At 41.9% G+C, this 27,179-nt stretch overlaps 2 protein-coding genes and 2 long non-coding RNA genes across 5 annotated transcripts; 2 read left to right on the top strand and 2 right to left on the bottom strand.

The window, feature by feature from the left end:
- Positions 1-6,163: 6,163 nt before the first annotated feature.
- SOST (sclerostin) lies at positions 6,164-10,869 on the bottom strand. Its single transcript, XM_005026106.6, has 2 exons — positions 10,581-10,869; positions 6,164-8,112 (listed from the first exon to the last, which is right to left on the bottom strand). The coding sequence occupies exons 1-2, from the start codon at positions 10,798-10,800 to the stop codon at positions 7,691-7,693; spliced, it is 642 nt and encodes a 213-aa protein (XP_005026163.1). The 5' UTR covers positions 10,801-10,869; the 3' UTR covers positions 6,164-7,690.
- Positions 10,870-10,989: 120 nt separating this feature from the next.
- Positions 10,990-13,451, top strand: LOC119714073 (uncharacterized). The gene is made up of 3 exons (XR_005261242.2): positions 10,990-11,111; positions 11,825-11,888; positions 13,345-13,451. It is a non-coding gene; the product is annotated as an uncharacterized lncRNA (long non-coding RNA).
- Positions 13,452-14,447: 996 nt separating this feature from the next.
- Positions 14,448-26,944, top strand: LOC113840011 (uncharacterized). The gene is made up of 3 exons (XR_005261243.2): positions 14,448-14,806; positions 15,834-15,919; positions 26,510-26,944. It is a non-coding gene; the product is annotated as an uncharacterized lncRNA (long non-coding RNA).
- Positions 16,805-27,158, bottom strand: DUSP3 (dual specificity phosphatase 3). Of its 2 annotated transcripts, XM_072029070.1 has the most exons (4): positions 26,951-27,156; positions 23,295-23,357; positions 21,646-21,872; positions 16,805-19,256 (listed from the first exon to the last, which is right to left on the bottom strand). In XM_072029070.1, exons 1-4 carry the CDS (start codon positions 27,070-27,072, stop codon positions 19,051-19,053), a joined length of 618 nt encoding a protein of 205 aa, XP_071885171.1. In that variant the 5' UTR covers positions 27,073-27,156; the 3' UTR covers positions 16,805-19,050. The 2 variants fall into 2 exon arrangements, with proteins under 2 accessions (XP_071885171.1, XP_027301413.1); XM_027445612.3 differs by lacking the exon at positions 23,295-23,357 and having other exon boundaries at positions 26,951-27,158.
- Positions 27,159-27,179: the final 21 nt, after the last annotated feature.

The raw sequence follows: 27,179 nt of genomic DNA on the forward strand, positions 1-27,179 counted from the left end.
AGCGTCTTAACGTGTATGACAAAAAGCAATACTGGACGGATAGGTCGTTTGTCAGCTTAAGGGTAAATCCTGCTGCTGTACTATTTAGTTTTTAAAGCACATTTGTTCAACACACCCCTGGAAGGCAGCTCATGACCAGGGTCCTCTTCTTAAGAAACAAACCAGTGAATCAGGTCAGTAAGTTCTAATTTATTTATTTATTTATTTTGCAATTAGGAGACACAGGTCAATTTTATGGTTGTCGATACACAATGTGTACAACATTGTCACGTTTTCTATGATTGTTAACCATGTGCCTAGGAAAATGCCATATTGGTCTTCCTGCATATTCAGTCTGAAAAAAACGTCCACACTTTTTTCCTAATGAAAATTAGAAAGTAAAATACTGGATGTGCAAAGGAAAAGAGCTTTATTTGTTAATATAATCATAAAAGAAAATGAAACAAATCCTACCTGGTGTCTGTGTATAGTTTAATATCAGATCTGAGTAAAATTATTGCAAAATAACACAATTATGTGATGATTTCCTACAAAGTTTGTAGGAAGGTTGTTTGTGTTTTAAGGTAAACTGGGTTCTTGGCCTTGGCCTTGCTCAGATACCAAAATGTTATTGAAATTGTCAGACAGCAGAGCTCAGCTCAAACCACCTGGCAAGCTAATCCTTCCGTGTTCATATTCTGAGAGGCCTTTGAGAATATTCGGGTTTAATGCTGAAGCTTAGCTGCTATGTGTGTCAAGGTTTTATTTGAGAGATAAAACATTACCAAGAATTCTCAGGCTTGGCTCTCAAGAGATGCAAGTCGTGCCCACATAGGTAACTGGACTAAAATCCTCCTTTCCACACACCTGGAAATTTCCACTGGAAGTGTGCTCTGCTGTGTAGCGAACATCCTCAGTGCAGGGTTATTTTTCATAGTTTCCAGCCCTCACGCCCCTTAGAAGCAATCCCTGGAGTCCAGGTGTTCATAGCCCATGGACTCCAGAAATTCTCTGAATTTTTTTTTTTTGTTAGGTGGTTTTCTTGAATGTTTAGATTGTCAGGTGATGCAGATGTGAAGAATCACTATATTATTACTACTGAATGTGCTTCCTTTTGCTGATTCGTATGTTTTGGTGTGATTTTTTGTTGTTGTTGTTTGTTTTTTTTTTGTATGTAGAACTTTTTTTTTAACATCTAAATGTAATCTGGGTGATGGTCATAAGATCCAGGTGTCAAAAATCAATCCAGCTCCACCAAACCCCATCTTGGTTGCAGTTTTCTCTTAGGCCATCTGTTTGCCTGCTAAATAGCAGACCATCTCTCTTTATTAAAAGTTATATTTTCACTGCTGTTTGCAGAGAAATGCAAGCAAATTCAAGTAACTGAGTGTAATGTCTGTATGAAACATGTACTTCAAAACGGTGATGGCGTGTTTCAGTAAATAGAGGGTGACAGTACTGCTGACCAAGACAGAATTACATGTTTGAAGGACACGTAGCTTAAAAGTACATGGTACGTGGACGGAGTTTATTGCTCAGTGCAGACCGTCTGCTCAGCCCATGCTACAAATCAGTTGCCTCCACATCTGCCTGTGAGGTTCCAAGCATCCCCAGATCACAGAAAGGTAGCTAGAACCCTTCAATTCAAGACAGGTGGCATTTCCAACTAGAAAAGGGGGCCATGTTCAAGGATATGATGCTCAAATTCTGAAATTATGCCACTTTTCACATTAAAGATATCATCCTCTTCACCAATTCTTGTCACTGACGTGTGCTCCACTGAGAGTTTCCATTTATTAACACCAGTCTCTCCTCAAAGCGCTGCTGTTCGGGCACTTTGCAAGTGCAAAGAATAAGCCTTAGGACCAGTTCCTAGCTCATGATGCCACATGGCAGGTGTTAATGACAAAACTCATTCTAGAAAAATCTGTCTCTCCATTTTTTGGCTCCTAGGAGGACCTTCACCCCTCTGATCCGAAGGCACATTTATTCTGAGGCCCATATGAACTGATGAGCAGACTGAAATTTCACATGTAATCCGTCCCTTCATTGGAAGGCTGTGTAATAGCCTTCTCCCCTCAATAACTATTTCCTAAGAGTGCTACTTTTGTTTCCAGACACCCAGAAATTCATAATGAGTGAAAAGTTTCTGGTTCTGACCACCACCCTTAATCTGAAGAACAATTTTGGAAGAAAACTATCACTTTTAGAACTAACTTCTCCTGCTAGTTTGACTAGAAAAAAATAAAATAAAATAAGGCCCTGCAAATAGCAAAACCCTCCAAATGGGGGAGTAATTACCTTAAATTAAGCCTTATTTCTGGTTTAACAAAAAAAAAAAAAAAATGCCCATCCAATTCTAAAAGCATGTTGTGCAGACTGGAGACATTAGAGTTAAATACTGGCCATTTTATAGTGAAAGGGAAGGAAATAGAAGGGAGGAAGGAAGGAAGAAGAGATTAGAGAATCTGACAGATGGAAATAGTCTCAGAGGAGCCACTATGTCCCAAGGCCTCTCCAAAGGGAAGTTTTTGCACCAAAGAATCTGGTAGCCTGAATGAAGAATGACCTCACTTATTTATTTAGCCAGAGCCGAGCTGTTTTCTTAAGACATTGAAATAACCTCATGCCACAGGCATTAAATTGTTGGCAAAGTGATAAAGATGTCTGTTTAATTTAGAGGCTTGATAACCACTAAATAAATACGCTTTAATTCCTTGGTTTGAGAGTGCATCTTAAGTTGCCTGCAAGGCAATGAAGAAAAAATAAAAAGCTCAAGCCTGAAGGTTAATGCCAGAAACTTGGCCTGATGTGGGATGCTGGAATTTGGGTATGTAGCTTGGTCGAAGAGTTGGGGATCCTTCCCTTGGAGATGGAGGTGATGGTATTACTTCTTCAGACACCAAAACCAAACAAAAATATTCTTACATCCTTAAATTCTTAAGAAAGGACCAATTTCAGTCTGGAGAGCTAGCACCCAAGTGCCAGAAGTCCCAGCTAGAGCTGCTGCAATCTGAGTAGCCAATATGTGGCAAAAAAAAGTGATTCATATCACATCTGGAATAGCTGAAATGGGTGTGTATGGCACCCATGTGAGGCAGGGCTGGGGCTGGTACCAAAGGATTCAGAGTGCAGTAGATGTAAGATGCTTTTCTGATACCAGTGATGCAAGTTTCTTCTCTACCTTCACCTGTTAGTCCCTACATGGATTATACATCCCATCTCTCAGGAGCAAAATAAAAGGCATTTACTCTTAAAATGACCAAAATTGTCAATGCTGACTGGCATTTTTAGATATGCCCACTTATGGACACTTGTATCAATATAACAGTGAGTTCAATGCACTCCGTGCACGGGTGCAACCCATCCCTGACAAACCCAACCTTTGGTACCTTGGGGAGCAAGGGGATGACAGCTAAAAGCAAAAGAACCCCCACACTTTGAGAAGCAAAGAATTGAGGGGCCCTGAGACCATCAACCAGGTCAGCAAAGAGGAGGCACCACATCCTAATGCTCTCTGAATCCTTACCTAGATGGAAAGGATGTTGAGCCCAGAGGCAGCGAGGCAGAAGCCAGCTTTAAGCTGATCTTTGGCCACAAGGACATTTGTGACTTGACCTGACTCATTGAACTATTGTATTTTTTTCTGTCTATAAAGCCTGATAATAATTGTAACCTGTTTCCTCAGGAGTTTGTAAAGAATAATTAATGGTAATGTGCTTTGGTTGTGAAAAATGCTGTGCTACGTGGTATTGTTTGATCTTCAGGTGAAGCCTTCTTACCCTTTCCTTTCTCATCCCAGCACACTGCTGTAGCACCACAACCATACAGAGCACTTTATGTGCAAATTAAAATAACCCTGCCCTTTCCTATGAGCATTACAGTACAATTTAGCCATACGTTGTGATGCAGCAGTGGTGAGATAGTGTTTTGAAGATTGTGCTTTTTATATTTTTATTTCAGAATTATCAAGGCTTGTGCTAATGAGTTTTGCCTTGAGTTGGGTTTTACAGATCAGTTTTAGTCTCCTTTTATCACTGTACTGACTGATCCTCATAAAAGGCAGAGAGCTTTTAGAGCTGAAAGAAACAGCTTTTCATCATACAGGGTCAGGAATAGTTAACAGAGACAGAGGTATCAACATCACTTCCTTCCCTCTGGTCTTCAGGTGCAGTGTGTTTATTATGTTCTAGTGCGAACAAAATTCAATCTGGCATCAAAAAAATACAGAAAAGCACCAGATGCCCAATTCAGTGAAAAGACAACGAGGCAACGGAACAGTGCAGTTGAACATTACAGCTTTCCAGCATTCAGAGTGAAAACTCTTCCCACAAATCTGGGAAGAGAAGAGAGCTATATGGTTATTATATAACTGGAACAACTTTGTGCAGAGTTGTCCTTTGATTGCTTCCAAGACCAGAAGGGGAGAAGTAGCACTGTTCTCTGTACCGGAGTAATATGAGCTGCAATTTTTGCAGCTCTACTTGAGATTTTTGGCTTTACTTCAAATCATGGCTTGGTTCAAGGGTGGGCTTCCAATACCTGCCTATCACAGGGATTTCAGTCTATTCAGATGTATGGTATGTTCAATCCATACTACATATAAATCTGTGAAAAATTAAGAATTTTGAGCATGTTTAGTATAGAACAGTAGTTCTGTGCTTCCATACACTGCACTAGTTTGAGTGCAACAAGCTAATTACAAGATGATGTCATGTGGCTGAAAGAAATACATGTTTATTCCTTCTGTGTTTCATGATGCTGACTTTCTCAATCGCCCTTGTAGAACTCATGCATACCGTGCTTGCTGGGCCAGGGCCCCACCAGATAAAGGTATGTTCTTTGCTCTGCAATTTGTAATTATGAAGTTGAATCTCATGTAAAATCACTTGGACTTGGTGGTTTTTGCCAGGAAAAAAAAAAAAAAAAAAAAAAAAAAGAATGAAGTAGGAAGGAATGCTGACCATTTATTGTATGTCATAGACAATGTGGCGTGGTTCATTGTCTACACAAGTTAGCAGTAAAAAGGGGAGACAAATGTATGCTCAAAGCTGGTTTGGAGAAATATCATGATTCCTGTCTGAAAATGCAACTTGATTTTTTTTCCCTCTCGACTGCCCATTGGGACAGCTGCTATCACTGACTCACATATTGCTGGTTTAGCTCAGCAGCACCTAAATGATGTACCATTGTTCTATTTTATTGCAAAAGTGATGTTGAAGAAAATTGCTCATGCCTGAAGAGTTTATAGTCCTGAAGCAAAATAATTTAATGATGGTGTAAATGGAGTGTGTGTCCCTTAGAAAAACCCCTCTGGAATTTGTGTCCCATGTCAATGTCCCAAGGATGTCTTGTGCTCATTAATGTTTCTCTGATGTAAGGACAATCTACAGAGTTCCTCTGTTTACAATTATTTCTCTGGGTACAGTATTTATTTTTATTTTTGAAAGAACTGGAAGTGTGTAGATTTGGTAGAATTTGGATAGAACACATAATATGTGCCAATCTGAGCCCAAAATTACGCATGGCTGTATTAGAGTTTTGGTGGTGAGCAGTGTTCGTGTTAGGTTTCTGCACAAGATGTTGATGACACCTGCTAACCCAGTGTGTAGTGCATCTCAGCCCTTCCTGACCTCATGGCAAGAGTCCTTTGTCTCAAAGAAAGTGGCCTTACAGATGAAGATAGGCATAGGTCTATGATATTACATTGTAAAAAAAAATTGACATTTGCTTTGCAACTCTTGAAAGGGAATTCTGTATTTTTATTTATTTCCCAATGAGACAAATATGAAGCAATCAGATTTCAATTAAGAAATCTTGATTGAAAGTTGATGGACTTCTCCTTTGCTGTGGCTTCACCAGTTTGTGAGCATCTGATTCAGAGTCACTGGGAGGAGAAGGGGAGCTGAAATCTGCTGAGGATTTTTTGTTGTCATTGGAGAAGGAGAAATGAGAATATTGATGTGGAGCTCAGAGCTGCCAGAGTGGATGTTTTTCATGACAAATGTCATGCAACGAGTGAGAAGTTACAGGACAGAGCTTCGTTAGAGATGTGTAGGTTATTAATTGAAAATTAAGGACCTTGATGTCCTCTATCACAGATATGTATTTCCCTGATTGGAGTCAAGCCCCAGGCTGTTCTGTAATTCACTTGCTTTACAGCAAACTAGCTGAAAATCAATGAGTCTTCATATAATTAATCATTGTTTCTACTTTATTAACAATGTATTTAAAATTCAAAATAACAGACTGATATTTTGAAAGCAGTATTACTTCTCATTTTCTACAAGGAAAAACATTGCATAAATAATTTCTGAGAAAAAATAAATACGTAATTCACTCTGTGAAACAATAGCTTTTCTCTCTAGATTCTGGTCCCACATAAAATTATTGCAAAATTCTATCAACATTGCAAATTTCCATAGTTTATATGATTTCAGCATATATTCTACATAGAAAATAAGAACAGTGGGGAACTGTCTTTATCCCAAATTGTGTTGATCTGATACTAGGCCTAGCACTACTACAGGATATATACAGCACGAGACTATTCACTTCCCAATAATATTCTTTAACGTAAAACACAAACATTAGTCTGAAAGTTGAGAAGCTAAGTAAAGTAAAGTTGCTGTCAAACTAAAGACTTACCAAAGCCGCACATACCAAAGACTTTTCTAGAGGAATTCACAACTTTCAAATTAGCAGAGGCTCACTTTTCATGCAGAACCTTACTCCCAGAACTTGGCTTGCACGGTCTTAGCGCTACAAAGTGTGTGGCCAGATAATTCAAACTACAGAATAGAAAACATAAATTGAGATATCTAGGTTGACACTAAAGTCAATTGTGTGCTAGGAAATAAGGAATAAGCAACATCTCTTTATGTTAAATTATGCACATCGTTAGCTGTTTACAGGACAAACATCAGTGAGGTTATCTGGTTTGAGGGGAGCATTCATTTCATAAAACTGCTCCGTTTAATAAAATTTGTGTAATTGTTCCTAAAACAAATCCTTGCCCCTAAAACAAATAAGGTGGCTTAGTTGCCAAGTTTCAGTTTTGAATCTGTTGACCCTAGAGTATTCTAATTAAAAGTGTGAAATAGAATTGTCACACTTTCATTTTGAGAAAACAAGTGTTGTATTTTGGTTTTCCTCCCTAGAGGAAGCAACTGGGGCATGAGGACACCTGGCAGGCTGCTCACTTCCCAACAGCCGGGGTTGAGTCACGTTCACTGCTAACTTTCTGCAGCAAATTCAGAGCATGGTGCCTCCCCCAGTGCTCCCCCCGCCTCATGCTTGTCCTGCATCATGGCACTTGGAAAAGTGGGAAAGGGATCGTGGTGCTCCCGTCACTTACAGGGAAGCCGAACGACCCCTAACAAAGTGTGATAGTGATTGTCACCGTAACAGCTTCGCCCTCCTCCACCTCCCTACGTGCACAAGCCGCGAGGCCTCATGCGAATCTCCCAGGTGTACCTCTCCTCTCAGACTGAATTTAGGTGTTGCTACCACCAGCTCGGTTTATCTCATTCTCTTAGCAGACCGTGACTGCTGTAATCTGACAGATTTTGACTATGTGAGCCTTTGACCCAGCTTAGCAGAAGGAATTGGAACCCACTGCAGTCAGAACCTCATTCTGCGGCCTGTGAGTGCCGGTTGACGTTTTGTAAAATATCCAGAGCTGCTGGGCTGTCCCACTCGGAGCGACCTTCTAGTAAGCATTTTCTAGCTCGTGCTGGTTTGACTTGCTGCTCCTGGCTCTGGACAGACGGGGCTTCTTGTTCTTCTGCGGCCTGGCGGTCTCCTTTCCAAAGTCCTTCAGCTCAGACTGGTTGTGGAAGCGAGTGTAGCGCTTGCACTTGCAGGCCGTGACAGCTCGGAATTTGTAAGTCCGAGTCTCTTCCTCGGGACAAGCCATCTGGATGCGCTGCGTGCGGGTGTGAGCGGGGATGCAGCGGTAATCCAGGGCGTTCTGCCGCCACCACTTCCCCCGGCCGATGGAGTTGGGGAGGAGGTGGGAAGGGACGCACTGGCCCGAGCACACCAGCTCCTTGACGGGCTTGATGCTGCGGCATGGCCCCTCCGTCAGGTAGCGGGTGGTTCGCATTTCTCTGCAGCTGAAGTCGGAAGCATCTGAAAACGAGAAGCCCATTAACATCTGGCTACTTCGTTCCCCATCCCTGAGAAATCAGCCTTCTCGGGTCTGCAGCACCTAGCTCAGACATCCCCAGTGATGGATGTGGGGAGAGGGCAACCCAAAGACCCGCTCGTGGTGTCTGGCTGCTCCAACTGTGACCCGCTGAGTACAGGTTGACCACCAAGTGGCCACCAAGTGACCACCAAGATCCTGCCCTTGCCACCAGGCAAGCTCTGTGCCAGGCCGTGCCAGTGGGCAGCTGAGCTTCTCAGTACAACCCCAGTGGCAGCGGTCACTCTGAGGGAAGTTCTGTTGGGATTCTGCTGGCTTCGTTTACCAACAGGCAAAACCTTCCCCTACAGCTCCTCATGTGAGGCCTACAGCACCACATGAGGTCAGGTTATTGACCTCAGAGGTTCGCTCCTGATTTAAACTCTTCTGCAACAAGGAAAGTGCTCCTGAAGTGAGCTTTAGTGTAACATGTTCCAGGTGAGGGAAAGCAGCAGATAACAGCAGTGCTATGGGATTCCCACTCTTCAGGCATTATGTTTTCTAAGTTTACTGCTCTCTAATAATCCCACAACCCACATAATTTCCTTCAGACAGCTAGAGGCATCTCCTGGCTGATTAAGAGCTTTATGGTGGTTACTCCTCCTCCTTTTTTTTTTTTTTTCTTAATGGATATCTATTGGCAAATGAAACATTAGGAAATAAATATTAAATTTTTAGCATGCAGGATTAAGAAAAAGTTTTTTATTGTAGGGCCCTTTTCCAGAGGGGTCTCTTTTGCCAGCTGGGATGCTTTGCCTCTTGACATGTTTGCAAGACACAGAATTTGATTTCTGAAGGTGTTTATCAAAGAACTTTATCTAGATAAACACACGGTGATGTTCTTCTGTTGGTGAAAAGGATGGTTTTAAGTCCAGAACACCGCTTGGGATGGAAATCCTCAAGGTCAGCTTACAAATGGAAGGCTGTGTCTGTCAGTCCCGGTCTCTTTGCTGTGCACAAGGTGCTCCCCCCCTTCCCTTGTGCCTCCAAAGAGAATTCTGACCCTGACTCGTGAGCAGCAGACCAGTATTTACACAGATGTTTTCATTCTTGTTTCTCCCATGGAGAGCAGAAACTTGTTTTTAGTGCTCAGGTTTATATTCATCAAAGTACAGCATGTAAGACTGGATGTCTTAAAAGTTTTAAGGACTGTGTTAATGAAATGAAATGGTCCATGTCTGAATCAGGTGCTTTGTACCATCATAGCACATAGGCAGATACAGTGAAATATAAGGGTATTTGCCTCAGCTATGAAGGTTTCTTTTCTGTGCATATACCTCCTATCTTGTATGTGCATGGGTTCCACAAGCTGCAAAATCATTTATGGTGTTCTGCAACCTCATGTGTCCCTGGAAGGTCTGGCTGCTTTTGGGGGATTGTTTTGATTTCTTGTGTTAAAGACGTAAAGTAAGCATGTGAGACCATTGCATATCCTGAATAATGTCCAATCCCCTTTTCTTGCTCTTTTCCACCTGAAAACCCATGCACATTTCAGTGGCACAAATTCCCCAGTTGCTGCCAGAGTGGTCAGAGGCTGGAAAATGAAGGTTTTCAGATGTCACTGCCAAACCGACCTGCCTTGACCTGGCGGTTGGTGGGAAGCAGAGTGCTCCCCTGTTGGGGATTTCAGACTTTTATCAAGTGGCACTCTCAAAAAGATTACTCTTTTTTTCCTCCCTTTTAAATTAGTGCTATGCTATAAACACCCTAACTGACAGCTAGAGCAGAAAACCACAATTCCCTTCCAACTGTCCTCAAGAAAAAAAAAAAAAAAAAAAAATTAGCTAGCTCAGATTTGCAACGCACAGTAGTGGAAACCATATGTTTGATGAGCTGCTACGTGCATTTGGCAGCCAAATGTGTTGGTCTGAAGGACCAAGCTTGCCCAGTTTGCCAGGAGGGCTCTCTTTCTAACCACCTGTCTGATGCTAACTCCCTGCCTTCCATCCCTCCTCACAAAGCTGGTGTTCTGCACCATTGCTAATGCCAGACATTTGCCCAAATGCAGCACCAGCTTCTCTCTGAAGTGTGTTGGTGCCTTCAAAGTAGCCAAATCGCTCCCGAGATTGCACGTCCCTACAAACCAGGATCCCCTCAATTCATTTGAGCACGAATTCCCACTGGGAGGGCTTTACCTCTTTTTTGGCTACTGGAATGTGGCTGAAAATCTGGCTGTTAGCAAAGGGCAGCGAGCAGCACACCTCTCAACTGGCTGAGAGCAACCTCCCCGTGCCTCTTCTGCTGTGTGATCTCCAACATCCCTAGTCAGAACCTTCCTCAACACTTAGAAACCATGGTATTATTTTCACCTCCTACTTAAAATCCTTAATAAATAACAACAATCTGGTAACAAGTACACTCTTACAGCTGCCTGCTAGGGTCCGAAACAGTAACGTAATGTTATTTTTCTTACCATTAGGGTCTGGAGCTTGTTGTATGTGTCTTCCCCCATGCTTTGCCTGGTTCATTGTGTTGTTGTTGCTGTAAGCCTGCTCCATCGGTGTTTCTGTATTTTCGGTGATCTCAGGAATGATTTCTGTAGCATCATTTTTAAACACTTGCCACCCTTCCACGGATCGAAAGGCGATTTGGATTAGGACGCAGACAGAGCACACTGCCCAAGAGATCTGCATGGTGGCAGCCCACAGATCAGCTTTTCAGCACCCTGACAGCCTCAGTTCCCAGCAAAGGCAAATTATTCCCCTTTTTTAAATCCTTTTTAGAAGCAAGCCAGCCAATGACTATACAAAGTGGGAAGGGCCAGACAACAACTCATTCATCTCAGCTTTTGTCAGTGTGAAATAAAATGGGTGTGTGGGGGTGGCTTACTGACAGTATTCTACAGCTTTGACATGAAAACTTCTCATATTCTTCATTTTTGTGCCTGGCAACGATGCTAATTGACAAGATAGGGTGAATTGCAGCCTGACAAGTCTTTCTGCAGGTTTCTATGTTTGTTTTGTGTATTTTTGTTGTTAGTGTTGTTTTTTGTTTTGTTTTATTTGGTTGTTTAAACAATGTTATAACTAAAACCTGCTTCTACCACCATATTTGAATCTTTGGCTATTGTCTTTTGCAAAGGTTTTTGAGACTTTTTTTTTAAACTCTTTTTCTTCTCCCCTCCACCTCCAGGTATAGAGGAAGCAGACCTAGAAACAGTAGCTCAGGAGTTATGTTTTTCAGTCCCTGCAGGCAAAGGATTGGGGAATTGCTTTTTTTTTTTTTTTTCCTCCTTTACAAAAAAGGAGCTCTACATTTTGTGTCATAAATGTACTGGAAGAAACAGGAAAGAGATTCTTTTCAAAATGAGAAGTTGTTTTATTTAGCTTCAGTGTGTTTGTCAGGGTAAGCAGCCAGGATGGTGCTCACCACGCTTTCTGAGGTGCTCTCCCTTTTTTTTTTTTTTTTTTTTTTTTTTTTTTTAATGCATTGGCTGTAATATTACTTCCTATTACTTCTGCTGCCGTTTTGCACAAGTGTTGAATACAGGACATTTGATTATTCTAAACACAAGAACACAGCCAGACTGATTTCTGTGAATGATGCAAACAAAAACAGAGAGGGAATCGGTGACCTTATGCCTCGGGCACCTATGCCTAAGCTTTATTAATGTATTGTGTTTTAAAATCTCATCTGTGGTATTCTTTTTCCTTGCAGAAATGAGATGATAATGCGGCCAGTTGCATAACTTCTGCAGTTAAAGAGCACAAACATTTCCGAGGTATTTACAAAAGATGGCAGGCTAGATACATAAATCAGAAAGAACCTCATGTTTTAGGAAGATTAGATACCGAGCTCCTCATAGCTCCTGAAAGCAAATGTCTGCTTAGAGCAGTAAAGGGACACTTGAGCATGTTACTGCAATGTTTGTCACATACATCCTCGTGAAAATATTTCATGTACGAGAGATTCCAAAGTGATTCACTGAGCTTCAGTAATTTTAAAGATTACTCGGAATGTCAATAACAGCCTCTGACTTCTCCTCTCTCTCTCTCTGAACGCTGAAAACAGTTGGGGCTGTCTGGTTTTTCCTTATTACTGTAGGGAACTCGTTACCTAAGGCTTACATTCCATTCTGACAATTCCCCTGACCCGGCAGGGAAAACAGGTGTCACCAAATTTAAAGTGGAGGTGGATTCTCCCTTGGTGTGACCCTGATGATAAATAATACAAACAACAGTAATGACCGGAGGACATTTCACCTCTTTGGCCTTCCTCGCTCACAGACAGACACACACAGAGCAGACACATTGCTGCTTCTGTGCTGGATGAGCTTTAGCCTACCTGTTCTGGTGGTCTTTTCCTAAAATACCAGCATCTGAAATATCCTGTGACACGCTTTCTCTCGTACCCCTTCTCTCTGACCAAGATCAGAGAGATTAGCAAGTCTCGGAGGAGCCTTCCTTTCCAAATCCTCCGAAGAGTCTCTAAAAGCAGTGGGGCATTGCAGTGCCTACAGCTGGTGCACTCACCGTCTTTCCTCACCTTTCCCCTTCCCACAGCCCAAATCTTATTCTACCAGCTCAGGATCTACACTGTTGTTAGGGAGGATGCAGCACACAGTTTTCTTCGTACGTAACACTTCTTTCTGCACAGCCAGAATGTGATTCTTTAACACAATTGTTGTCACACAATTTGCCTCAGATGTGCTGTTTCCTTTCTCCCTATAATCACCATCAACAGCACTGATTAGCTTTCATTAATAACTTCCTCTTTTACTCTAAACAGATAATGATGGTCTGGCAAGCCCGAATACTGAGCCATTGCAAAGGTTTTTCCAAGTATAATTTCCCTCACTTACAAATAAGTATTTTCGGCTTAGAGCTACAGGTGAAATGAATTCAATGCCAGGGGGGCACACAGCTTCACAGGGCATCACCTGATTGCCCATCAAATCAAAGGGTTTCTGAAGGACAGATAGCAGCCTGGAAAGCTGTGGAATCAGCCTTGTAGGATTTGTGTAGTTTCTATTTTTGTTTATTTATTTCTTCCAAGAACAGGCTAGACTGTTATCTATATTTCAAGTTATACTCAAAATTGTGTATGATGATTGCTTGAGCTCTGCTTTCAGGCCTTATAATATAGATATGTGATCTTTTTCTTTGTTTGTACTGAATAAGGAGGTAAGAATGACCAGGAACTTAACAGGGTTTGTAACTTTTTATTCTTCCTGTCAGCTAGGAACACCACCAGGACAGTGACCTTCTCCAAAGTGGCCCCACACAGCTCATGGCTCTGCAGAATACGGCCAAAAGGCAGAACAGGAGAGCACAAGAAAGTTAAGTACTCACAATCACTGAAACTTTGCTATTTGTTACCCTATTTAAATGTATTTGAAACTGTACATCTTTGCCTGTCAAAGCTCAGTTTCTTTTAATTTCTTTTCGTGTAATGTCTGCATGGAGAATGTTTCCAGAAATTATCATTGTCAGCCTAATCCTACTACAAAGGAGCAAACTCACAGTAATCTCTTCCTAGATAAAACATAAAAAGTTTCTTCAGGTAGTTTCTCTAAGTACTTAAACAATCCCCTCTCTTAACTGTCTTAACATTTATCTGTATCACCCAGTAGGGAAATAATACGAAAACTATGAAAGTCAAAACCAGAAGCTATATTTAGCCTCTGGCTTAAAACCTCTTGTCCACGATCCAGGAGAGCAGCCTAATAGAGGCAAGAAAAGAATCCAAATCCCATAGACATTCAGATTCCTTAACTACAAACACATTCTTCCACATCCTGTAGCTGCTTGCCTGCTCACAGCACTTTCTGCACCAAAGCAAGGAGAACAGTCCGGGCTGTGGCCCCCGTGAACAATTGGTTTTTGCTCTCTTAATGAAGCACAGGATTAAAAACACAAAATATTTGTGACTTATATCAAAGGACACTGTGAGAATGACCTGAGTTTGGATCCACTGTAATCAGAACTGGGATACTGTTTTCTGAGCTGGAAAAACACCACCCTTAGCGTTGCTAATAAAGAATCAGATACTTGATTCTACGCTTCTAAGTTATTAAGGGATACAAGGAGGGAATTAACATCCTATATTCAGCCTGAATCCCTTGCTGCTGCTTTCTCGATTCAAGCCTTGGTCCTAAAGTGCTTGCATTGCATCGCTGTCCTGGGAAGGCATGCCCAGAAGAAACAGTTTCTGCAATTGGTTCAGTCCACATGTAGCTCCTGGTGCCCACCAGGCACCCCCATTCCCTATTCCTGCCCTAGGAAATGGGGGTGCACGGTCCCGTTAGGCATCCACGCACAGTCTGAGCTCATCTCAGAACTCTGGCTCTTCATTTACACTTTGCCCAGCAATTCTGTTTCTGAAGAGCTCGTTTGCTTCTCCAACACTTCTTTTCCTAAGATGCTGCTAAGTCACCCTGCCCACGTAACTCTCGTCTCCCAGGAATTCAGCTGAGCCACGTCCCTTCTGCATGCAGCAGCCCAGACGCTGTGATATGGCCTCGAAGTAGCCAAGAATAAATGGAATCTTATTATTGTCCCACCAGAGACCAGCAAATGCACTGCTAAATCATTCCAGCAGCTTGCCTTTCTGATAAGGGTACATCAGATTCCCACAACAGCTCTGCTCAGGGATGGAGTGATGTCTGCAGAATGAATAGCAAGCTTACAGCTCCATCTGGTGAGTCAGCTAGCCAGCAACCTTGGCATGCTGGAATTAAAATACATTAAAAAAAAAAAAATCCCTCAACTGAATTACTCTCACAACCTGCATTTACAGGGCTTATTTCCAAAATAGAAGAAATGAATAGTTTGTCCAAAGAATGAGAACTGGAATATAATTATTGCCTATTCAGAAGTTACCAAAAAAAAAAAAAAAAAAAAGGAAATACAACTGTCTCCATACAGCAGTTGCTCTGACACCAACTTAATGTTAGGTCAATGCCATCATAATTGTCCCACATTTTTTGTTGCTTTTTTTTTTTTTCTTTTTTCTATTTACCAGAGTGGTTTACATTTAAATGTGTTTCTAGAGCTCCAGGGATATGAGAATACATCAGAGAAAGAACAGGGGCTGTGAGAATCCTGTAGAACAGCTGACAAAAATGAATGACATGGAAAATAAAATCTGTTTCAAGTTAAAGGCAGGCTTTTTCTCTCTGCTAATGTCCATCTGACCTTTATATGATTTATAGATTTTAATAATTGTTTGAGAATGGCATTGTAGTCTTTCAAATCCAACTCCTCATGAAAAAATAGCCCCCAAAACAAAACTACTGGGTCCCAAATGCTCATCCGGGTTCTGAATTGTAATGCCATATGCAGGATGCCTTAGCTAGCGCAGGAATAAGGCCATGAATGCTTACTTATAAGTCCTTTTAGCTACCTCCTCAGGCCTGTTCTATTTTCAGATCGACTCATTGGCAGAGCCCAGAAAGTAATTTTAGAAGAAACCTCTGTGCTATACTAAGTGAGATTCTGATAGTCAGTCCCTCTGTGCTAAAACTATTAAAATAAACTAGCAAAACTAATAAAAAAAATAGGGAAAAAAAGTTCCATTACTACCATCAGAGATTTAACTAGTTCTGGCCAAAAGAAGACAGCTCGGTAAAACTATTTAAATAATGATAATAAACATTGCGAATATCCTGTTGTGTTTTTTTTCTTGTTCAGCAGGAGGAAGCATCTGACACAAGTTTGTCTTTCAGCTCCAGGACCATGTAGTGCTGTCACACAGAATGCTTTTCATCCTCAGAGCCTTCTATGGAGATTAATTCTCCCGGCACGGAGAGAGGTAAGCCAGATATACTCGTGTCTGGGAGAAAAATGTGTCCAATGCTAACACAGGCTCAAGGCTGAAAAATGGAATTGGAATACAATGTGTCACAGCTGCTAGTCTTGACTCTGGGTGCTGTTAATTCTAATTTAGAAAGAACTTTGCAAAATGTGTGCTTTCCAGCAGTGCCCCATGGCAACATCCTCCCCTTTTGCAGTTCAGAGGAGCATGCTACGTGCAACATGGTTGCTGCCAAGGGGGTAGGTGTAGTCCTAGCTGCAGGACCAAAGAAAGGGTGAGGATGCACTCAGAAAATGTTGTTCTTGCTTTGAATTTTATTTCTAGGATATAAACTTCTCTCCTGAGCTTATGCAATGGCTGAAAGACTTAGCTCAGCACGAGGTACAGGGCGGATTTGTTTTTACACATATCATCATTTTAGAAGGCTTATTATGTAGCTGAACTTTCTTCTTTGTTCCTTGCTATAAAATGACAATAGCTGTCGCCCCCACTGTTCCCCACTTCCTAAGTTCTCTAACTCTTAAGTACAAAAACCCCAAGTTATTGCATTTTCTTACATTGTGCTGGATTTGACACGGTAGCTATCTTTGTTCTATGACAGATGCAAATTTTACAGAGACCCTACTTAGCCTATTCTAAAAGCAGAGCTAGAAATGGTTTCATTACTGAGTCACCCATCAGTAACACACAATAGGATATACGGTCTCAGAGCTCGTTTTTTTAAATCAAATTGAAATGGCGTTTTCTTTATTTAAATCCACCAAATAGTCCAAAATGTTTGTTAAATAAGCTTTGTTAGACTGAGATAAATGGGCCAGAGTATCACCAAAGTTACCACCAGAAGTAAGCAGGGACCTCCCAATTAAAAGGGCATACAGAACATAAGAACAAATTCCTTTATTTTTGATGTGGCAGTATTTCTTGATTTGTCAACACTTCATACAGTTCATTATAGACTCGTAGAACTGTACAAAAACATCACCACATAGCAAACAGACTCCACTTCAACAAACCATTTTGTTTTTATTCAGACAACTATAGGCCTTTTTGTAGTCTGTGCAGTGGTAACGAAAGATCTAATGCCTAATATTTTCTTTGCTCTTTAATGGACTGGAATTTTTGAGTTCTAAGTAACAGCTCAAAGCCACAGTGCATGCACATGAATCTCCTCTTTTGTTTTTTTTTTTTATTTGTAGCGTGGACAGGCATTATGAATATATGGTGTGACATGAGACAGGAAAAAGATCTGTGCCCACAGTAAAAAAAAAAATAATTAAGAGTGTGATTTGTAAATAAGACTACAGTATGGATGAAATATAATAGAATAGGTAAGGCCAGTATTCCTATTCCATAAACTATGTAGTATGGAAGTAGTAACCAGGAATTTTGAAGCAGCAAATCATTTAATTCCAACACAATGGGAGAAAGCAAACAGGTATGTAATTAGCCAGTGAAATTTACTACAGCTCATTATTACTGAGCCATTCTGCTTCAAAGCAAGCACTAAATACTGGCTGACTGTAGGAAGGTGAAAGGAAACAACCCTATGTATGCAGAATGTTCTCCAGTTGCCCCTTTAAAGGCCACAAAAGGCAAAGGGCTTCTTGATTTGGCAGTTCCCATCCTATGCAAGGAAACAGAAATAAGTCCTGTCTTCAGCCAGAAGAAACACACCTGCATTTTAATTTCAAGCAATTTATATAGCTATGTAGGTAGCAAAAAAAACAAATCAACTAGAAGAAAAACAATGTATGTCCTTTGTGATTCATTGTTTAGTGAAATGAGTGCACAAAACTGGCTCTGGGCTTACATGGATTACTAATACAATAGTGTTTCTAGTTAAAATAGTGTTTAGGTTTTAAAGATCTACATAAAAGCACAGAAAAGAAAGGAACACAAACATCTCAGGGTTTTGTCAGTTTAACCAACAATTCTAGGTTTGCAGTGGGAGATCCTCTGCATTAATAGTGCTACACTAACTGACAGGCACACACACCCCGAGTCAGGCACACTGTAAACAAAGCTTCCTCTCCCATCACTGCAATGACTCATTTCATCTCCACGTCAAACAGCATCAAGGTATGATTTATTTTAATAAAAGGAAACGTTTCCTGTTCCACGTGGTACGTAACAATGTTCATTTCTATTTAATGGAACCATGCAAACAATGAAACCAGTCAGAGTGTACCAACAAACTGTTCTGTAAGCACATCTGTACTGCAATACTGGAAGGAATCTATGTATGTGATCGTTCCATTCTGCATTAATAAACAGCAACAGCAAAGGAGGGAGAGAGACTGTAGTTCAGTACAAACCTCAGGAGCCCTTCTATTCTGATACTTAGGACTTTTTCACACACCCAGTGCAAGCACTCCTAAATACAGACATTATTTCTTCCTTGCTGAAGTCTGATCCTCAACATTTACTCTACATTTTTTTCTAGTATGAGTTTAAAACAAAGATTAAAAAAGCATTTATCAGACTTTCATGTCAATCACAACAGCAAGAGGTACAAATAGTCTTGGAAATACAGTGTGCATCAAGATCAGGCGCTACATGGCTTTACTACCACACACTGTGTATTGCATATATCCACACTAAACACAACACTGCATACTTCATTTCACAAGAGAGTGCACCTGTGCATTTGCATATATGCTTCTCCATTCCTTGAAGCTCCTACACTCAAACTTTAGGCACCTGTGTGCATGAAGAAGCTTTGGAAAACACAGTACTTCAATTAAGAGTGAGAGATGTGTTGTGGCTCTCAGCAAATGGTGCTCTGGTGGGAGAAAACACAAAGCTTAATGAGACAATGCAATGTCAATGCAAAGCATGTTATACAGTCTGCAAAGGGACTCTGAAATACTTGAGAAAACAGGCGTTATCACAGGAGTTGCCCTTCCAAACACACCTCTTTATTGCAACAGCTCCAAGACTCAAGTGACACCATTTGGTGCCGTCTTGAAAGACAGACCTACGGTTTGAGAAAGATACTTTCACTAGGTAAGAGCAGGCTGCCTGTCTCCCTCACATTCTGTGGCTTAGCTTGGGGGTAGGGAATCTAAAGCACTTAACACATCCTCTGGTGATTTGAGAAACTTTCAAAAATACTAGAGCGCTCTGTCTTAGGGCTTCAGTTTGCCCTCCTTCACTAATTGCTCATTTAGCTGGCAAAGCTGCCTTAGAAAGCCATCATTAGGGCCAATCTCTCGCTTCTGCCGGACAGTGACCAAAGCAGACTTGACATCCATGTTCTGGCGAAGCATGAGGTAGGCGATGACCAGGGTAGGAGAACGGCTGTAGCCCTCACGGCAATGCACAAGCACTTGTCCTGCAGGGAAGACAGGTCACAAGGTGGGTTATAATGGAATATGTGATTGAAAGGCAACATGAAATAGCTAGGATGTAAAGCGTAATAATTAGTTCTTCGGTAGCTTGAGGACTCTAAATTCAGAATGCTGCCAAAGCTATGTAAAACTTGGAAGAAAGGGGCTATCATTGTTGGTTGCTACTGGCTGTCATCACGAAATTTTCTGCATCTGTCATGCAGAAAAACCTAGTTCTACATCACTCTACTAAAACGTATTTGCTACCATATTACAAAGGCCAACCTTTGCCTGTCCATTTTTCTCCTATCTTTATATCTGAGAACAAATCCTGCCCCTAAAGATGACCGGTACCAAAGAGCACATATAAATAATTCAGTTTAAAATATGCTGAAGACAGCAACATGCTGTTTGTCATACTCTGCATCTCTTCAAAGACATCCAGCCTTTATGGTGCACTGCTGGCAATTCTTATGCTAACCCCATGTTGGATCCTACCTGGCTACTTCTCTGGCTGTTTGTGAAGTCCCACTAACACTCTTGTAAATGAAACCGCTGATTATGCAGCAACAAAAACCAGAAGTATCTAATCACACCACTGCCAGCACCAATAAAATGCTTCCAGCTAACTGATTAGGGAAATCATTCCTCATATTTATTGGGGAAATGCTGTAGGTTGGTGTCCAACAAGAATTAAGCAAGCCACTAATCCCCTTGAGAAATTTAACTCATTTTTATTGTTTCTCAGCTGTGTCCTCTTTGACCTGCTTTTCCAGACATAAAATACAGTCCCAGGCTACTCTCCAGGGCAAATTCTTTCCCGAGACAGGAGAACAGATGAACTGTACATACACTTTTTCATGATGACCACAACTTGCTCTGAACCACACTAGCAGAAAGCCTGTTACCACATTTGCTCTGAGCTGCAGAGCCTTTGCAGCTCAAGGCAAACCTCTAATCAGAAGCAAGTCAAACAGCTAAAACAATTTATTCTTTATATTTCCTGAGGGCCTGTAGCCATGAATTAGCAAGCTTTAGAGATCCTTACGCATATCTGTAGAAGAGAATTTACTTCCTCTATACAAAAGGGTTTCTAATCTTCCTCTGGGAAAGGCAGCAAGTCTTAGGGGCTGTCTTTAGTAGAGTTTCATTTAGCTACTTCCCTGAACTTCATGCAGCTACACTGCTAAAACAAAACTGCAGGAGACAACACCACTGCATCCCTCATTGCTTTGCTGTCCTTACTCTACACTTCACTGTCAAACAAGACTATCCAATTTCAGTAGGGAGTTAATCTTAAAACTGGCTCCAACATCACTCAGCCACAAGTTTGCTCTTTGTCTACTGCAGTAAGAAAATAGTGGCAGGCACTGTAGACAATATTAAGGCTGAAAGAATCACCAAGTAGAACCGGTACTGTAAATTCAGATCCATTCTGCAACTATTCAGAGGACTGCGATGAGTTTAACTCAGTGGGAACAGTCATGGCACAGCTGGCACTGTTAAAACTCTTCTTCCTGCTGCAGCCTGTATCACTTGGTCAAAAAGCTAATTGCAAGAGCTGTATGTTAATTCTCAGAATTTTTATACTTTACCAAACTGGAGGTAAAACTTCTCTCAATCTGTCCAAAGCACATCACAGCCCTAGCTCCCCTTTTGCCCACTTTCTTCTTTCACATTCACTCATGAAGCAAGAAAGAAATCAAGCGTATGTAGAAATAAGTGGTATGCTGAAACAGTCAGACACGAACCACTGTCTGGCCCACTGCACTATGTCCTCAGATTTCTGCTCTGAGGAAACTCTAGAAAAATGTGGCAATCAACAACACTGCAAATATCATCTCCAAGCTTCCTGGAACGTTAGGGAATAATGAGGTAATTGTCACACGAAATAATAAAATAAAAAATGTTAAGGCTAGAGTCTCCATCCTTACTGTACATTTGGAAAGAAAGCACATCAGAGGTTGTGTGAGTACTCTACAGCAATGCAGTACCTGTATCATTTTTGTCTCTAACTTCCAGTGTTCTTAAACAACATTTAGATCCTGCATTTATTTTCTGGATTTTTCCTATGATTTACCATGTCTAAGGAAAAATAAGGACACGTCTTCCTAGACAGGCGCTATTTTAGGATGCAGTTGCTGTTTCACTTTGCAAAGTCACCCCTACAATGACAGACTTCCACTTAACATATACTGGACGTCCACAAGTACAGACAGAAGATTGTTTTATTGTGTACTCAGGTGTCTTTGATCCCAAGTCTTGATCTGAATTACTGACTTGCCTGTTCAGCTGAAAATCTGAGCAACGAACCATTTTAAGCAGTGAAATAAATGACTAACACATATGCAGTGCACAGAAAACACGGCAGAAAGACATTTCAGTTTGCCTTACCATCCTTCTGGGAAAGTGCTTTCTCAATAAAATCAGCTGCCTCCTCAAAATAGCGACTGAGGTTAAATTCTTGTGTATCGTTAGCTTTAATGCCATGGTATCTGATGCCTGTGCCTTCATAGAATTCTGCATTAGTGTTCACATGCATGAACGACTTCCCCTCTGCTGCATTCAGAACATGGGTTATCCCCAGGCGCTGCAGCTTCGTAATGTTCTTGGCTATGAACCTGTACGATAAAAAGTGTCAAGAAAACGATTAGAACTCGGTGAATGGTCTCAGTATTTATGATGTCCCCAGAAGCTAACCAAAAGCTTTTATTTTTCTGTTAATAGATGCTAAATACACAGTGCTCAAATTAGCTGCATATTCTGCATCCACAGAAGTATTTAGAGCCCCAGTCACTAATTGTACGTGAGAGAAGGCTGCTTTCTTGGCTGATAACTGAGCAGAGAACACCTGAAACTTAATCTCTTAGATGCTACTAGAGCATAAAGTTATTACTCTTTCCAAACATAAAATTCTAACCAAATTAAGAAAGTACAGGAGTTAAGAGAAAGCCCAGGATAGTCACTCCCAAGATTAACCACTATCTACATACGCTAATTTAAGAACCAGTTATAAAAAGCCTCTGCTGCCTACGACCACTGCTGCAAAGGCCAGGTAGCAGTACTTGCTACTCTAGCGGATGGTCCGAACGTTCATTTTATCTGAACTTTGCTTTACATAAAAAATAACACATAAAGAAGATCTAGTTGATCACAACGTGTGGTTGCCTAGTAAAATGTGGGCCCACTGGTCAACAGCACAGAAAGTGACAGATTTTTTTTCAGAGAGAACTCAGTTCCTGCACTCTCTATGAAAAGATGTAGCCTAAACAGACATAAATGTTTTTTGTGTTTGTTTTTTTTTTTTTTCTTTTTAAGGCAGCTTTCACTGTGTGTGTTACTGGATATGGAAATAGAAATCTTAGAAAAATCTCCCAAAGGCTCAATTCATAAGCTGCAAATTCAAGGAATTTAATATTAAGCTCAGCTAAGCATTTGTGTATTATATTTTTGGACAAGATTCTAAGGGACGGCAATGCACCTCAGGGTTTTGGCTGGACACATAGCAATTTTTTAAAAAATTAATGTAACGCCCAAATGAGTTAGTCTGCATTTATATGGATCTCTGAGTGTTGTGCGTTTGCTCACAATTTGCACATAATTCAAGGCTATATGAACATCTAGAGCGTTCCTTTTCTCCTAATGACTCTTCACCCCTTAAATTATAATGTAAGCACTTGAATCCTTATACATGAGTGAAGCTCCTACGTTTTCGGCTCTCTGTGCCAAACAACTGTGGCGATGGGCCAAATATCTGCAAAGAACTTCATTACCCAAACAAATGTTGACAGATTTTTCCATCTGGCAGGACATCATCTGTGCCAGGGGACAAGTACCAGTGCCAGGGGAATTCTGCTTGCAACACAAAAGTAACTCCTACAGGGCAAGGCCAAAACAGAAAGCATTAATTCAGTCGCGAGTTCCTATGTTTTGTCTGGTATAAGTAGCAGTAGGTAGATGGGTACATATCTGATCCTGGCTGGGAGCAGTAGGAGCTTGTGTCCAACGACATGGCTGAGTCTGGCAACACATTTCTGGCTCACCTGGAGGCAACCACATTCTCAGTGAATGATTTTTTCTGATTTATAGCCGATTTCCTTACGCAGCTGTTGGTGAAAAACAGAGTATTTGTATATTTCTTTTTCTCCTTCCCCACAGTCGTATCTCTCCCTAACATTTCAGTCCAGCTGCATGGTGTTCAGTGGTGAAATGCTAGTTCCTACAGGTAGTAGAGAGAAGCTAACATCAGCCTCTTCTGTTTCCCCAGGAGAATTCATGGGATCTTGTCTGTTCTCAATACAGAAGTTCCCTGTTCCTCACCCTGTAACAGCATTAAGAAGTGTTTCTTTGAGTAGAGATGAACAATTTTACCAACCACAAAACAATTCTTAGGAAATGGTGCATCTGGAATGAAGGGTACGTGAGGCTGTAAAGGATTGCCATATGGCATTATCCATGCACCTGGTCACCTAAGCAAATAAACCAAGCGAATAAACCTAAATATAAATAACAAATAGCAAATAACCTAAACAAATAAACCAAGTCCTTAATATGGAATAAAAAACCATCCGATAACACATTTTAATTTCTACTGCTATGTTCATGTGAAATTGCTTCCTCACCACTTCTTCCCTTAGAGTCACTCAATTTAATGTTAATTTTGGAAGAATGTCTTTCATACTCCTTACAGCATGCCCCTTAAGAACAAATAATTGCTTCGTTCCCACACACTCGAGCAGCCAGAAAACTCAGGTGTGTCATCTGCCAACCTGATAAAGATGCATGCTGTCCAGACATCCCAGTCATTGATTAAGATGCTACACTCAAAGACATCTTGACTTTTGCAGTAATAGGAAATGATTTGTACTTCTGACATATTCTGAATTGTCTAGCTGTGCTGTTGCTTGGAAAATAAGTAATTGTGCTAATGTCACCAATATCATAATTCTTGTTTTAGTGATAGTACATTTTGACTCATCTTCAGGAACCTTGTCTCATCTCTTTGAAAGGCTAGAACTGTCTACTGTGAGATGCAAACACATTATTTTCAAAGTACTTTATCATTTTATCTCTGTGTTTCATTAATTATAACTTATATGTATTGCACGCCAAGATGCAGTACCTGACAGATAAATTAGTATCTGACACTCTGACCCAATTTAATCTCATCCTCTTTAATGTCTCAGCACTGTCAATTTTATCCAAAGATGAGTCACTCATATGGAGAGCCAGCAGCACCCCTATGCAAAGTATTTTAAATGGCTTTGAACAGAAGTTTCTGAATCTCACTCAGACGTTTTACTTTCTTCCTATGAATTCCTGCATAAAGCCTGTTCAAATTTTACAGCTTTTATGCCAGATATTGGGACTCCAATCTCCCCACATTCAAACTCTCCACAGATGTGGCTAGTCTGTAAATTCAGATTGTTATAAAATCTCTGCCATCTGTAGCCATAAATGGGGCCTTACATTGCAAAAGCGTTTGATCCATCCAAGTCAAAGCAGAGATCTGAATGTCAGAGCTAATGACCGCATTACTTTGTTCTGCTGGACTCTCTCCCCGACTTCCCTGTAGCACAACGCAAAGTGCTTCCAACAGCTCCTCGGAGATTCGCTAAGAAGATTTGTGCAACAAAGGCCAAACAGAGATATGAGGCGAGTGCCAGCCTGATGCATACTGCACCGAGGCGGCTGAAAATACGAGCTGTACCTCAAGCTCCGTGGAAGGAACCAGACAGACTAATGATCTGCAAATATGGGGCCCAAACAAAGCTGAGGCTTTTTTCTTGCGCACAGCGGTAAAAACCTTCTCGATGCCTTGCACGCTGCTGGGCCCACATATGCACAAAGGCTGAGAGGCTGCGTGCAGCGTTGGTTTACTCCCCCAGCAGTTTGTGGATGAATGAGTCAGGTCATAAAACCAGCTCTCTCGTTAGCCTTAACACAAGGAGAGTACAGGAGAGGGACACGGAGCTGGGACTGGCACAAGAACAGACCTGCACAGCTTGAATTTTTGCAGAATGACAACTACTATAGCACAACCCCGTTTGGTACAAAAAACCCTCTTAAGAGCTGGTCTTATCTCCCATCTGGGGCTATCAAATTCAGCCTGCAGTGACCGAATCGCAATACACAGCCACGCATTCAGTTACAGCACTGCATTATCTTAGCTCTTTGTGGACGCTTCACATATATTATTGCTTACTAAGGCTCGATAGATGAAGTAGGTTGTTTGTTCCCACTGTGAAACGTTTTTGGTTACTTCTTACCTCTAGCTGTCCTCCCCAGTTCTTCAGCATCCTTTTAAAAACCCTGACAGAAGAATTGGACATCGTCTGTCAGTCCACCCAGCAGTTAAACTGTCTTGCTACAAATTTCGCTGATGCTCAGGGTGACTTTGATTGTCAATTATTACATAAAAAGTCCTTCTCTGAGCTAAGGATTTCCAACAGACATTTTCCATCTCGTAACTTACATATGCATCCTCCATTATTATGCAATCTTGAATCTGAATATATTAAAATCCGTAGTGTATAATTAAACTAATTTACTGAACAATAAAAACTACCCTGTAGTTGCTTGCTACCCTCAAAATTATTTTTAATTATTTACTGCACAAACCACTTATTTTCAGACCCTGTGGGCAATGGCTTCATATCTTCAGGTAACTGCTAAAAATATGAAGAAGGTGGCTGTCAGCAGATAATTATTTGGGTCCTATCTCTAGATGAGTGTGTCCCACATCAACTGGGTGTGACCAAGGCCAAGTCTGGTTTGTCTTGGGAGCATGTTAATGAAAACTGATGGGTTTGACTTATGTTTCTGTAGGAGTTAGAAACTCCACGTAAGACTGGGAATCTGCTGTTCTGCACACATATCAAGAGGGCAAAGGCAGACAGAGTCAGCAGGAGATGATGGGCACGGAACAGCTAACTGAAAGAACCTGGGTGCAAAAAATAAACATCACATGGCTGAGGGAAGAGTGGTTGGCGAACCCTGAACAAGCTTTTCCCCTTTTTAAGTGCTTTTATCCTAGCCACATCTGTAAGCCTCTGGCTGATGTATATTGCTATTTAATTGATGTTAGTTAGGTTTTTCAATGCAGAATCATTCATTTGACCAATTGCTGCCTGGGGAGAGGAGGCGACTCCTATTAAACCTTTGCCTTATGTCATTTTGCACATGGTTAAACTGCGACCTAACATGCCCATGGCTCCTTGGCTCGTTCTTCTCGTTCCACCTCTTTCCTCTGGCTCAGGGTCATTGCACTGGCTTCGGACACGGCTCCAGGAGCTGCTCCTGCACGTCCACCTCGGCCATCCCGGCTCTCCTCCCTTTTCCGTGCGGGTTGGCGGCGCTGACCACGGCGTACGAGCAACATTAGGAAAACACCGGGAAGAAATAAAAGCCTGGCGTGCTGGCGTAACCTTGCTTCACCTCTCTGCTACCTCAGAGACACCAAACACCTCAGCGGGTGCCACCTCAGCGGGTGCCACTTCGGGGATCAACTCCGCCAGGCTCCACCACCAGCAGCAGCCCCCAGCCGGGCCTCGCACCCTCGGCCTCCCGGAGGCCCGGCAGATCCCAGCACCTCACCCCAGGCCCTAACACCCCCACCCCGGCTCCGGCTTCCTCACAGCCCCCCGCAGCCCCTCGCAACCCCTCGCGGCCCCTCGCCTCGCCTCGGGCCCGCACTCACGCGTTCCCCACGTGGATGCGCGGCACCACCTCGTTGCTGTGCGCGCTGGGCAGGCTGTAGCAGCCGCTGCCGTTAGCCAGGAGGTCGTTGAGCTCCTCCACCGAGATCTCGTAATCGGACATGGCCTCTAAACCGACCCCCCCCACCCTCCCCCTTCACCCCCTTCACACCGCCGGGGCCTCGCGGAGCTCCAAGCGGCTCGGCCGGGGCCCCGGCCCCGCTCCGCCCC

Source organism: Anas platyrhynchos, chromosome 28 (genome assembly GCF_047663525.1).
Source record: "Anas platyrhynchos isolate ZD024472 breed Pekin duck chromosome 28, IASCAAS_PekinDuck_T2T, whole genome shotgun sequence".
Classification (NCBI taxonomy): Eukaryota; Metazoa; Chordata; class Aves; order Anseriformes; family Anatidae; genus Anas; species Anas platyrhynchos.

Coding starts and splice junctions, on each gene's coding strand:
- SOST (XM_005026106.6), bottom strand. CDS start 10,800: ATGCAGATCTCTTGGGCAGTGTGCTCTGTCTGCGTCCTAATCCAAATC. Junction 8,113..10,580: donor ACAAGCTCCAGACCCTAATG/GTAAGAAAAATA, acceptor TCTCGTTTTCAG/ATGCTTCCGACTTCAGCTGC.
- DUSP3 (XM_072029070.1), bottom strand. CDS start 27,072: ATGTCCGATTACGAGATCTCGGTGGAGGAGCTCAACGACCTCCTGGCT. Junction 21,873..23,294: donor GAGAATGTGGTTGCCTCCAG/GTGAGCCAGAAA, acceptor TTTATCGTACAG/GTTCATAGCCAAGAACATTA. Junction 19,257..21,645: donor AGCACTTTCCCAGAAGGATG/GTAAGGCAAACT, acceptor TCTTCCCTGCAG/GACAAGTGCTTGTGCATTGC.